Genomic DNA, 12,425 nt, shown 5'->3' with positions numbered 1-12,425 from the left:
CACGCACTCTCACTGTGAAGGGGAAGTACCGGAATACAGCAGGTCCCACTGACATTTACAGTTGCACTCTCTGATTTTGGTAGAGAAGACCAAAATTATCTTTAAATATGGAACCCAAAGAGGCACTATCTGTGCTCTGATGCCACTCTCTAGCAGGCACATTATAGAACATACTTGTAAACATATCCACCTACAATACTCAGAATAGTCTATTACTGCTATAATAATTCTAGGGATAACTTTTTATCCAGACTGTGTGGCACCACTAGAAAGCCTTGCATTGGCCATATACCGTAAGTTAAATTATTGCAACCACATAATCCATGCCTGTGCCTGATACATTTGCCAGGGAAAACTGATTTTCTATCAAGCTCTCTCAATAGAGCAACATCGTGTGCTATATTTCTACCCCCATGCACACAAACTATCCACTTCTAAGTCATTGTCTTACTATCCCCATTTTGGGGGTACTCAGCACTTTGTGTTCATAGCAAGTTCTGCGGGAGCAATCTGAATAGCAGGCTGCCTTGACAACTTGGTTCCCAGGTCAATTTACCAGGGGTTCAGAACAGTGGACCTCCACTGTTTCCCAGAAGTTCAGAAGGATATTGCACCTTGACTTTCTGCCAGCCCATGTCTTCCTCCATGCAAGAACAAGGAAAAGTGAATATGTAGCTATGTACGTGATTTATTAACCAGACCAGAGGCAGCTAGAGATACAGCACATTCATAGTGTACTTGAAAATCTCACAAGCTTGCAGGTCCAATTTCACCTTTAATATATCAGTTCATTTTCTTCCCTTTCAAGGTACTGTTCATCACTTCCAAAGTCTCTCCCAAGGGTTTTCCCTCAAGGTAGAACAAACTAGACCGAGTGTACACCCATCTCCATTTATTCTTTACTTAACTCCCGTGTGTGTTTTCTCTTTATATAAATGAATGTGCTTACTGTGGGTCACATCAACAGAACAAGAGGTGGCGTATGTGCAGCACAGGCTGAACTGAGACTTTGAACTCTGTCACAAAAGAGTTCTACTGGCTCTTACTACTCTTACTTATATGATGAAAAGGATGCAGATCCCCTACCAGAGAAGGCATACAGATGACAAATAAGCAGATGAAAAGATGATGCTCAATATCGTATGTCACTAGGGAATAGCAAATTCAAACAACAAAATAAAACTGCATGCCTATTAAAACAGCTGAAATTCAAAACACGACAACACTAGCAAGGATGTAGAGATATAGGAATTTTCACTCATTGCTGGCAGGAACGCAAAATGGTACAGTTTGCAAGACGGTGTGGCAATTCCTTACAAACTAAACATGCTCTTACCATATGATCCAGCGATCACACTCCTTGGCAGTTACCCAAAGGAGCTGAAAACATAGGTCCACACGAAAACCTGCACATGAATGTTTATAGCAGCTTTATTCACAATTGCCAAAACTTGGAAGCAACCAGACGTCCTTCAGTAGGTAAATGGATAAACTGTGCTACATTCATACAATGGAATATTATTCAGTGATAAAAATAAATGAGCTATCAAGCCATGAAAATACATGGAGGAACTTAAATGCACATTACTGAGTGAGAACGAAGCCAATGTGAAAAAGCTACATACTGTATGATTCCAACTGTATGACATTCTCAAAAAGCACAAGTATGGAGACAATAAAAAGATTAGTGGTTACCAGAGATTTGGCGGGAGAAAGGGAGAGATGTAGGGATGAACAGATGAAGCACAGAGGATTTTTAGGGCAGTGAAACTACTTTGTATGGCACCGTAAAGGTCGACACATGTATTGGTGGATATATGTCACTATGTATTTGTCCAAAACCACCCAATGTACATTAGAGTGAATCCTAATATAAACGGAACCTTAATATAAACTACGGACTTTAATTAATAATGATGTATCAATATTGGCTCATCAGTTGTAATAAATGTACCACACTAATGTAAGACGTTAATAATAGGGAGAATTGGGGAGAGAATGAAGCGGTACATGGGAACTCTGTACTTTTTGCTTAATTTTTTATAAACCTAAAATTGCTCAAAAATAAAGCCTATTAAAAATAATTTTTAAAGGAATGCAGATGATTTGCCCATTTTTTTCTCTCCTTGTTTTGTTGCTCTCTCTTATAATGTCTTACTTTCTTATCTTACTTTCTTTTCAAGTTTTAGCAGTCATGCATAGCTTCTCCTGAATTTACTGATGTCACTCTATGTGGACCATCTCTCTCTGATGGCTCCTGGAACACGAGCCCCACTGAAATTTATTACATGTGCCATTTGAAAATTATTATCCTTATAAAGGAGTGTAATTGTGATTTTCCCCCATCTGCCCCTATTTCATTTCTTTTCTCATAGTGTAACTTTGATACAATAATATAGAATCAGTAAAAATGATATCCCAAATATTATGATTTCACATGGTAAATTATGCAAAACACCAATTAGCTCACTAGTTCTTCTGGAAGATGAGAGGACATCCTTTTGGTTAGGCCCAATGACATGCTGGAAGCAATAATTACTTTTGGCATCAACTGTTTTAATTACTACCAGGTTTCCCCCACTCTTTCCTTATTGGTTTGTTTTTAATTGTTGTGTCTCTTCCTCCAAATAGAAGTACTTTTCTTGCTGCTTCGGTACCTGGGGATTAAATGCAAATGCCTGTATTTTCGTCATCATTTTAATGCATTCTAAAGTGTCAAGTGTAAAGTTCTGATGAAGGAAATCAGAAAAAATCTCTACCTTATGACCCACTGGAACCTCTAACTCACACTCTATGATGTTCTTGTGATAGGAAAGATATGTTTTCCTGGATGCCACTTCCCCAGGGCTTCTGTCATTAAGGGCCACTCTAATGTGCCTTCATATTAGGAAGCCTAGAGGCTTCCACTCTCTGCTTCCCAGAGAGATCCACTGTCCAGTGTCACCATTAGAACTTAAATCAGAGGCTAAGAGGCTTCATTTCCTCCTAAAAGGATCCAAAGCATATCACACTTCTCCAATAACCTAATCAGAACGTCAGCATCTCATCCCACCACCAGTTCTTTATATAACAATAAAAGGTAGGAAGAGACCTGGGTATGTGATGCTCTACAGCACTCTTAATGCCAGTCCTGACTGGGGCCTTCATTATTTTGCAAACCAGGCAGCTACCTATAATTTGCATAAGGAGTGACCCCTGTTACCACAGTCCACTGAGCTATTAAAGCTTCATAAAACCACCTGAGCACTTGACTTTTTGGACCAAATAACCAATAAGCTCTTAATGAATTCTGAGTACTAACTGTGCTATGTATGCTAAGAAAGAAGGGTAGGAAAACAAGACATAAACTGTAGTTTGTTTATTTATTTATTTAAATAATCACCTAAGATGTTAAACAAATCAGAAACCACAAACAGTTCTACTGTGAAAATATTTAATTTGGAAGGCACTGGTGACAATGTTAACTGCAAGAATGTGAAATTTCAGGTTCCCGAGAAGTCCCGAGACACTAAACAAAATGAAGTACAAAAATATCTATTTATATAATTCACCCTGAATTTGTGCTCGAAATATTTTGATGGTCTGTGATCCATGCTGTCTACATATAAGTGCCAAACTAATAAGAAAAGACAAGCCTACAGTAAAATAACATCTCTTTCTAGACTTGTTTTGTTTGTCCTGGTGTCCCTTAGTTGGAGAAAACAGATAAATGTATTGGATCATTAAAATTCCTTCAAGATATGTCATTTTTAGGAGAGGAAAAGGTAAAGAATGGGAAGAGAACTAATTTTTTTTAATATTTACTATATTTAAGGTACTGTGCTAGACCCTTTCTATTTACTACCTGTTAAAACTTCACAAATACCCTCTCACTTCAGAACTTGTGTCACCATTCTAAGGTGAGAAAACAAAATCAGAGAGTTTAAGTAACTTGACTAGTCAGGTAGAGGCAAAATTTAAATAGTGATCCCCAAGTCCACGTTCCTTCCATTCCACAATGCTGCCTCCCTTATAACTTGTGGGAATATGTAGCCCTGTAACTAGATCAATTTGTAATTTCTAGTGCATTTACAAGAAAAGATGCTTTAGAGAAAGCTGAAGTTACTAGCCTTGTTCCAGGTCATAAAATTAAGTAACCATTCTATTATATAAGAGAATAATAGCCATAATATAACCTACCATTTATTGAAGTCCTAATACGTTCAAGCACTCTACTAATATATACATATGTTACCATATTCAATCCTCAGAAAACCCCTACAGAATACATAATATTTATCCATACTGGAGATGAAAGAAAAAGATTCAGGGAGATGAAATAATTTCATAGGCCCCATGGATAAAATATTTCAATCCATGTTCTAGATTGACACTGACACCCACACTCTGTCCATCCCTATCTCTGCTCCATCTCTATTCTTCATTTAATGAGCAACCTGTGTCACATTCCAAATTAAGACAAATTGTAAGCACAACTGAAATGCAAAACACTTTTTTAAGGATAATGCCACCCTTATGTTACTACTACCTGGTACAACACCCCTCTCTCCTTTGTTATTTAATGAATGGCAGGATTAGGATGGATATGTTTCCATGTACATTGCAGAATATTTTATATTCGTATAAGTACATGAAAGAAAAAGAAAACACTTGTTTTTATTTTAAACTGAGGAAACAAAGTATTATTTTATGTGCAATTAACTATGTAAAGGACACAGTGACTGTCAACAGCACTGTCTCGCAATGCATGAACCCTGGTCAAAAGTGTTTAATGTGAGAAGTAATTTCCTTAAGACAAAACTCAACTGTAAATACCCTCATCACCTGATGCTGAAAAAATGGCTACTGTGTATCTTTCTTGGATTTTAGTGTAATTTCATTATTATAAAAATAAATTCAAAAAAAAAATAAAATAAAAATAAATTCAACTACTTCATTAAGACCTTTTGAAAATATATCTCTATGGCATAAGTTGATAAAAGTTGGTTGTATTCACTATCTTCTGTCTGACTCATGTTTCAATCACATTTTGTACAATGCACTTCATTTGGAATTGCTAGGTGAATATAATTAGCCATAATTATTATTGAAACAATTCCATATTCAAGAATATTAAAAAGTGGAAAACTGTCTAACACTCACCAGTAACAGTAATTATTCATCTTCCAATAATATAAGTGCTTTAACTCTGCAGGTATGAAATGTATTTTTCAAGTATTCAAAGTTACCTTTCAAATGACTATGGCACAAAACTGTTGAAACATTAACTTTTATACTTTAATCTCTTATATTTTGTTTTTTTCTCTGTTGAAAGACAACAGTGTAGTAGAAGGACTTAAATACCACTTGCTTATTCATTTTATCAATACTATAACTTCTCCACTATCTGGTTTATTATTCAACTAAGTTTCTAGCTCTATCACTCTACTGAAAATGTCTTTTCCCAAAACAGTGTTAATTATCTTACCAGTTCCTCCTCTTACTTGATCTTTTCTGAAATATTTCATAACCCCTTTCCAGACTCTTGGAAATGTTTTATACTTTTTGCCCCCATCCCCTTCATAAGATATCTTCTTCATTTAGCACTACTGGCATTTTCTCTGGACCTGTTCTGACCATACTTTCTCAGGCTCTTTCACTAGTTTCTCTCCCATACTGACTCTTAAATCTCAATATTCTCTGTGAAGTATTCTGGCCCCTCTTTTCAATATTTTTGTTGTTTTAATGATCCCTCCCAATACCATGCCTTGAAATATTATATATGTATTGAGTTCCAAGCCTATACCTTCAGCCTAACACTTTCTCCTAAACTGCTCACCCATTCACTAATTCCTCTATTAGCTGACTGAATTACTGCTACCTCAAGTTCAGTATATCTGCTACTGAGAATTAAACTGGTATTCTTTCTTCCCCAACCACAAGAACACTGTTCTTCCTTCTTTCATATCCTCTGTCTCAATCAAGTAACTGTGTGCAGACATGATGCAGATAGCATTACTTCCACCTCTCCTTGGCAGACACTGTGTCCCCTGCACTCCAAACCTGAGCTAACACTTCTGCCGTGTGCCCCCAGCCCTCCTCTACTCATCCTTCACTGTAAGTGGTTTGCTCCCCTTTGTCTCTCAGTCCCTCTCCTCACTGACCTCCCGGCCTCTTAACTTACCTTTCTCCCTTCTGGGTGAAGAATATATCAATCCTCTGCTCTAAGGTTATAATGGCTTCCACCTGCTTATAGGTTGCACTCTAACATCTTTACCATAGTGTGAAGGTTTTCTTACAATCTGGCCCAACTCATCTCATTAGCACTACATCCCTTCATTCCCACCACATATTCTGGGCTTGCGCTGCAGTACTTCTAAGACCTAGGAATATTGTCACGCCTTGTCTTTTTATTTTTTCTCTCTATCAGCTACACAGCGTCTCTGCTCTCACAGTGTTTTGTTCATGAGTATGGTATACCATGTTGTAATTGTTGTGTATTGTTTAACTGTAACTTTCTTGGGGGCAGGGACAACAAAACCCTAGCCAGCCTCTACCACAATGACTTCAAATAATTCACACAGTGAGTCCTCAACAACTCTTTGCTGTGACTGACTTAATGAAACATTCATACAATATACCTTACACATTAAACGTTCATATATATTATGTACATATATATGTATATATACGTTAATATACTATGTATGTGTATAGATGCATACATGTATGTTTATGGTGTATGTATGTGCATATGTGCACATACTTTAGGGCTGAAAAGGCCTTTAGGTATCATCTTTTCTAACCAATGAATATCACAAAATAGGAAACCAGGAGCTAAAGTAGTTAAGTGACCTAGCTAACATTCTAAAGCTCGTTAGTGACACACACAGTGTTACAGTTCCTCTCTTAGCTCCTCATCCAGTGTACCTTTCACTACATCACTTTAACTCAATGATCTCACCAATAATGTGATTCCAGATAATCTGCTCTACCAAGACCAAGCTTATCCCACTAGAATCTTGGACTGTTTCACCTCATTTTCTCTCTCAAATCACTGCCTGCCTCTTTATTGTCATCAAATGAGGAACACTTATGATTCTGTCATCCCTATATCTTCATTTACAGTGTATTCCTCTCCTTTAAATATTCCCTATTTCCTCCAATAACTATTCTCAGTTCCTTTATAGATATGGTGAAGTCTCCTTTCCCTCTGGAAAAAAATAAAGAGGTCATTATTTTGTTCTCCTAATTCATCATTTTTTTCACCAAACCAAGGCTCACCATCAAAGAGATTACATTCTTCTCATCATACTACATTTGTACATGCACATAACTTTGAAGTTTACAGATTACTTTCTCATCACTCACTCATTTGATCTTCATAATACTACGAATAGTCAGGAGAAGGTCCCATTTACAGGCAGCTGAATAAACTGGGGGTCAAAAGTTAAGTGACATGCCAACATTCCTAGAGCTAGCAAGAGCTGGAACTGGCACTGGAACCAAGGTCTCCATATCCTTGCTTCTGAGAGCTTTCCACTATCTTAAACTGTTTATTGGCTTAAGTTGCCACCATGACATTTATATTGACATGTATTGGCACCTCAGATGCTGCACAGTGAACGTTGCCTAGCCTCTTCTTTGATCTGAATTACTGCTTGGCTCTTGTTACTTTAACAGTACAAATTTCAACAGGGCAAGTACTGTTTTGTCCAACACTTACTTACTTGAGAAGCTCTTACCGAGCATCCAAATAACACCATTTAATGGTAAATTATAGTTTGACTAGTGTTTGTTATGACTGAGCTTCTGAAAATTAAAACCATGGCTTCAGCTAAATTAGAGATCTTCTTTATTTTAAATTGAAAAAATCAATTTGATTTCATCTGCATCCCCTTAATCAACTGATCTTTAAACTGCAAGTGGTAACAAGAATGGCTAACACTAACATCCAAATGGCTTTTCTAAACGTGTGTTTATGTGTGTTATTTCATGCAAGATTCTGAGGCAAATTCTATACTCTGGCTTTAAATAAGTTTCTATTCAATCTCCTCACTAAGTTGTTAGATAGATGCAACTTCTTTAAAAATTCAGGCTATCAGTGTAATTGTAGAGTAGACTGATCTGTCTCTGCATGGGGGACTACAGACAGCTGAAGCCAGGAAAGAGACACACTCACTGTAACTTGTTTGTGATCCCATGACCAATATATACTTTCCCTCCTGTCTACTGCATCCTTCTCGTAATGTCTAGTCATTGCCAAGAAACTCTTAATTCACTCCTAGCACTAAGCAGTAAGAATAATGTTTCCCACTTTCTTCTTATAAACCCGAAGTTTCAGGTCTGCTGAAGAATTCTCAGTGTCCTTTAGAGGAGAAAGGAGCCTCAGGAGAGGGAGTGGTAATTCCTCATTTGGTATTGTTTTCCTGCCTGTCACTGCCTCACACCAGGACCTCTAGTCAGCACTTCGCTGGGAGATTCTGAGGGACAATTAGTTGCTGCTTTTGTTGGCTGGTTGAAAACAAAGCAAAAACTTTTTCAAGGCAGGAGAAGTTAAAACCTAAACATCCTAACAATTGCACACTTTAAAAATCCCTCAATTCGCTCATTAAGAATCGAGATTCACAAGGTCTCAGTCAGCTCACTGCAGCCCCGTTTGCCTTCAACTGTCAGAACTGCCCTCACTTGGCTTGTTTCCACGTGTCCCACATAAGCTGTACCTTAAATGTAACTCTATATCCATATATATCATGGCACAGAGTGAACTGTTTGCCTAAACACAGAATAAAGACCGGAGTTAAAATGTTTGCTTGCTCTTTGCTAGAAATATATTTAAGAAAGTCCTAGTAGAATGAGAACGCAGAGGTTAAAAATATTGCACGTAATTACGAAAGCGCAACGTTGGTTGCCCTCATTAACTACGGAGCTGTGAAAGAAATAGTCCAGTGACTCACTAATGCTTTTTAGTTGTTAGGTTTTTCTTTCTAACAGCATCGGCCATGACCTAATTTGCTTCCTAAGAATTGTACTTTTTTACCTTAGGGTCCCAGTACCCCCCGGTCATCAGAAGCACAGGGGTCCCTCCTGAAGCCCAACAGTTTCGTAATGTGGACCCAGATGGGAAGATGGGAAGCAGGGGGAACTCCGTCCCACTTACCGGTCTTCCACAGATAGAGGGTGGGTGCCTCCGCCGCGCCCGGCGCCGCAGCCCCACAGGCGCCCAGGCACAGCAGCAGCGGCAGCAGCAGCGGCAGGACGGCCGGGCGCGGGCCCGCAGCGTCGGGGCTCCGGGACGTCGTGCGCCTCGCTTGCAGCCCCATGCCGCCCGCAGCCGCTCCAGGGTCCAGGTCCGGGACGCGGTTGGCAGGGAATGTTCCTTTGCTCTCGGAATGTCTTCCCAAGTACAGAACGCAAAGCTCTCCCCGCTATTGTTCTTGTCAGATGAAAAGGAGGGAAAGCGCGTTTAACACCAGGGAACAATAGCTTCTGCGGTGGCCGTGGCTGCCGCCGCCACCGCCACTGGCGGGGATGCTGCTGCCGCTGCCATTCCGCGCAGAGTGGCAGGTCCTACAGGCGAGGGAGGCAGCCGTCCGCAGGGGGCCCCAGCTGACGGAGCAGGTCCCGAGGTCCGGGAGGCAGCGCAGCCCCCGCCGCTGCCAGCTGGAGACAGAGGAGGGGGGCGTGAGCCGACAGGAGCACCGAGGGAGCCGCAGGCAGGGGGAGGCGAGAGAGCCAGGGCAAGAAAGAAGGCGAGCGAACGGGAGCGGGGGCACCCACAGCCAGCACACCCGCCAGAGAACTCCAGTGCACATGGCGCGGCGAAATATGTTTGGACGGATACACCACTAAAAAGAATCATCACCCGACAGGCTTCCGCATGACAAATAACAGGCTCTGAAATTCATCGTCACCCAAGGAGTCAAATGCTAGCTCTAGTGGCATGTTCTTCTTAGCATATATTTATTTACGCAAAGCATCAGTGTTTATCATTTATTTTTAAGCCGTGGCTTCTGAATTACTTTATGTGGGGAGCAGTATTTATGATCAGATGTGAAAAACAGGAAAACTGCAGAGATGTTTACTTGCTGTTGAAAGGCACTTAAACTCTTTTTTAAATCTTTCCTTTTTAACTTAAAGAAATCTATTCCCAATAAAAATATAAGTAGTATTGATCTACGGTTACAAATCAAAGTACACTGTCTTTTAACAGCCTTTAAAACTGAATTAGTATTAATAAGTATCCACAATGATATCTAATTAGATGGATAACATTTTACAAAAACTAATCATGAAATTATATTTCACCTATGAAGTTAATAAAAGTGCTATCCCTTTATCTACGCTCTGTCAAAAATATGCTACCTTTAAGGATCCACACAGTTCTGAGTAAAATTAAAGAACAAAGTGAGTTTCCTTTATTTGTGTATCTCCAAATTAGTAAATTATTTACTTAAAAATCCTTGACACTAATGTCTCTTAACAGATACTGTAGAAAAATGCCTTTATAATCTATATAATCTAATGTGCTTCGGCCTTTTGTTCTTTGTGTTTAATAAAGGAATGTGTGTGAAGTCAGACAATGCTTTGCCCTTTCTCTTTCTCTCTTCTCCCCAATACTAACCCTTTACTAATTCATTTCCTAGTAAAACTAAAATGATATCAAGGCATTTAGCCAATTAAAAACTGGGCAAAAAGAAAGCCAAAGAAAACTATTCACATCCGGTCAGCAATAGCTGGCCAAATAAAATAAAATTTAAAAAGCAGGAAAACTACTCTATGAATTTGCTCCATCAGCACAGCCAACCCAAGAGTTTAAAATGAGGAACCTACTGTTTCTGAAAGAGGAAACCTTCCATAAAGCTCTCTTGGGACTCCTGTCGTTTTGCAGATCATTCCAGACACAGCCCTGCTGCATGCATTAGATTAAAAGCAGGTTTTGATCAAATAATTCCCAGTTCCTGCCTATTTAAGTATTCTGACATCAGAGGAAATTAGCAATGTTGAAGGTTGCAAATTTGGTCCTTATTTACTTTCCACTCTGTTAGGCCTCTAAGAGGGAATTAACAGCTCAGAGAGCCCTAGCTCTGTGAGTCTGTGATTAGGAGAGAAAAACTAGCGTGGATTACTGTTTCTTCACTGGTGAAAAATAGGCAACAATCAAAAGATTACAGGTTGATAAGGGATACAAAAAAGCCTGATTCCAACTTATGTGTGGCTCCCTGAACGAGCACTTGTTTCAACAGTTACACCGAAGAAGAAAATAGAAAATAGGAATTGTATGGCTTCCTTGGGTCTGTCTTCTTAGGGAACACGCTGTAATACCACTCTACAATGGCAGTGTTTTCCTATCCTGTTTGTTTTTATTTCTCAGCTACTGTTAGGGTGCTAAACACTAAAACCATCTAATTCGGGCACAGAGAGCATTTAAAATGAAGTACTCTGTTAATCAGCCCATTCTAAGCATTCTTGGGAAGTCCCAGATCAATCCACCAAGTAGAAACTCATTAAATAACAGAAGACAGAGAATCTAAGGAGTCAAGCTAGTACAATTTGATGTGCAGGATAATTACTTAGCCCTTTGAAAAGCCATCAGATGCTATACCTAATAGCTTAATATCAAAAGAAAATTTAAATTTCTGATTTTTATATTTATCCATAGTTGTGTAATAATTACTCAACTGGTCAAGAGTTTAAACATCATAGCTAGAACTTCAAGCATTATATAAAACAACCAGGGACCATTTCACAACTAGGGTTACTGTTCTGCTGTAGTGTCTGAAACTAGCCAACAATTGGTTTCCTTCTTTTACTTTCAATTTATACAAGGCTTAAAGATCACTCCAAATAATATTACTCAGCCATAAAATCAAATGAAATAATGCCATTTGCAGCAACATGGATGGACCTAGAGATTATCATACTAAGTGAAGTCAGACAAAGACAAATAAGATACCACTTATATGTGGAATCTAAAAAAATGATACAAATGAACTTATTTATAAAACAGAAACAGACTCACAGACACAGAAACTTATGGTTACCAAAGGGGAAAGGTGGAGAGGGATAAATTAGGAATTTGGGATTATACTTTATATAAAATAAATACTTTATATAAAATAGATAAAAATAGATAAAATAGATAAATATATAATACTTTATATAAAATAAAGAAGGGCTGACTATACAGTAATGGGAACTATATTCAATATCTTGTAATAACCTATATTGGAAAAGAATTTGAAAAAGATATATACATATGTGTATGACTGATTCACTTTGCTGTACACCCAAAACAATGTAAATCAACTATATTTCAATTTAAAAGTTTTTAAAAAATTTTAAAAGAGTTAATAAAAAAATCACTCCAGATACATACACATGTACAATTAGTAATAAAGATACCACTGGACAAGGTTACAGAAACTAAGTCATATAAACATTTG

At 38.4% G+C, this 12,425-nt stretch overlaps 1 protein-coding gene across 1 annotated transcript in view; it reads right to left on the bottom strand.

Annotated features, from left to right (window-relative positions):
- The window catches only part of THSD7A (thrombospondin type 1 domain containing 7A), a 449,328-nt gene extending 440,026 nt beyond the window's left edge, over nucleotides 1-9,302 (bottom strand). Inside the window, exon 1 of the mRNA XM_065883756.1 lies at nucleotides 9,140-9,302. Coding sequence (XP_065739828.1) covers nucleotides 9,140-9,302 — 163 coding nt within the window. The remainder of the gene's footprint in view (nucleotides 1-9,139) is intronic.
- Between the last annotated feature and the right edge of the window lie 3,123 nt (nucleotides 9,303-12,425).

This window comes from Phocoena phocoena, chromosome 9 (genome assembly GCF_963924675.1).
Source record: "Phocoena phocoena chromosome 9, mPhoPho1.1, whole genome shotgun sequence".
Classification (NCBI taxonomy): domain Eukaryota; kingdom Metazoa; phylum Chordata; class Mammalia; order Artiodactyla; family Phocoenidae; genus Phocoena; species Phocoena phocoena.
The sequence above is the reverse complement of the archived record's forward strand: the minus strand, read 5'-3'. Positions and strand labels throughout refer to the sequence as shown.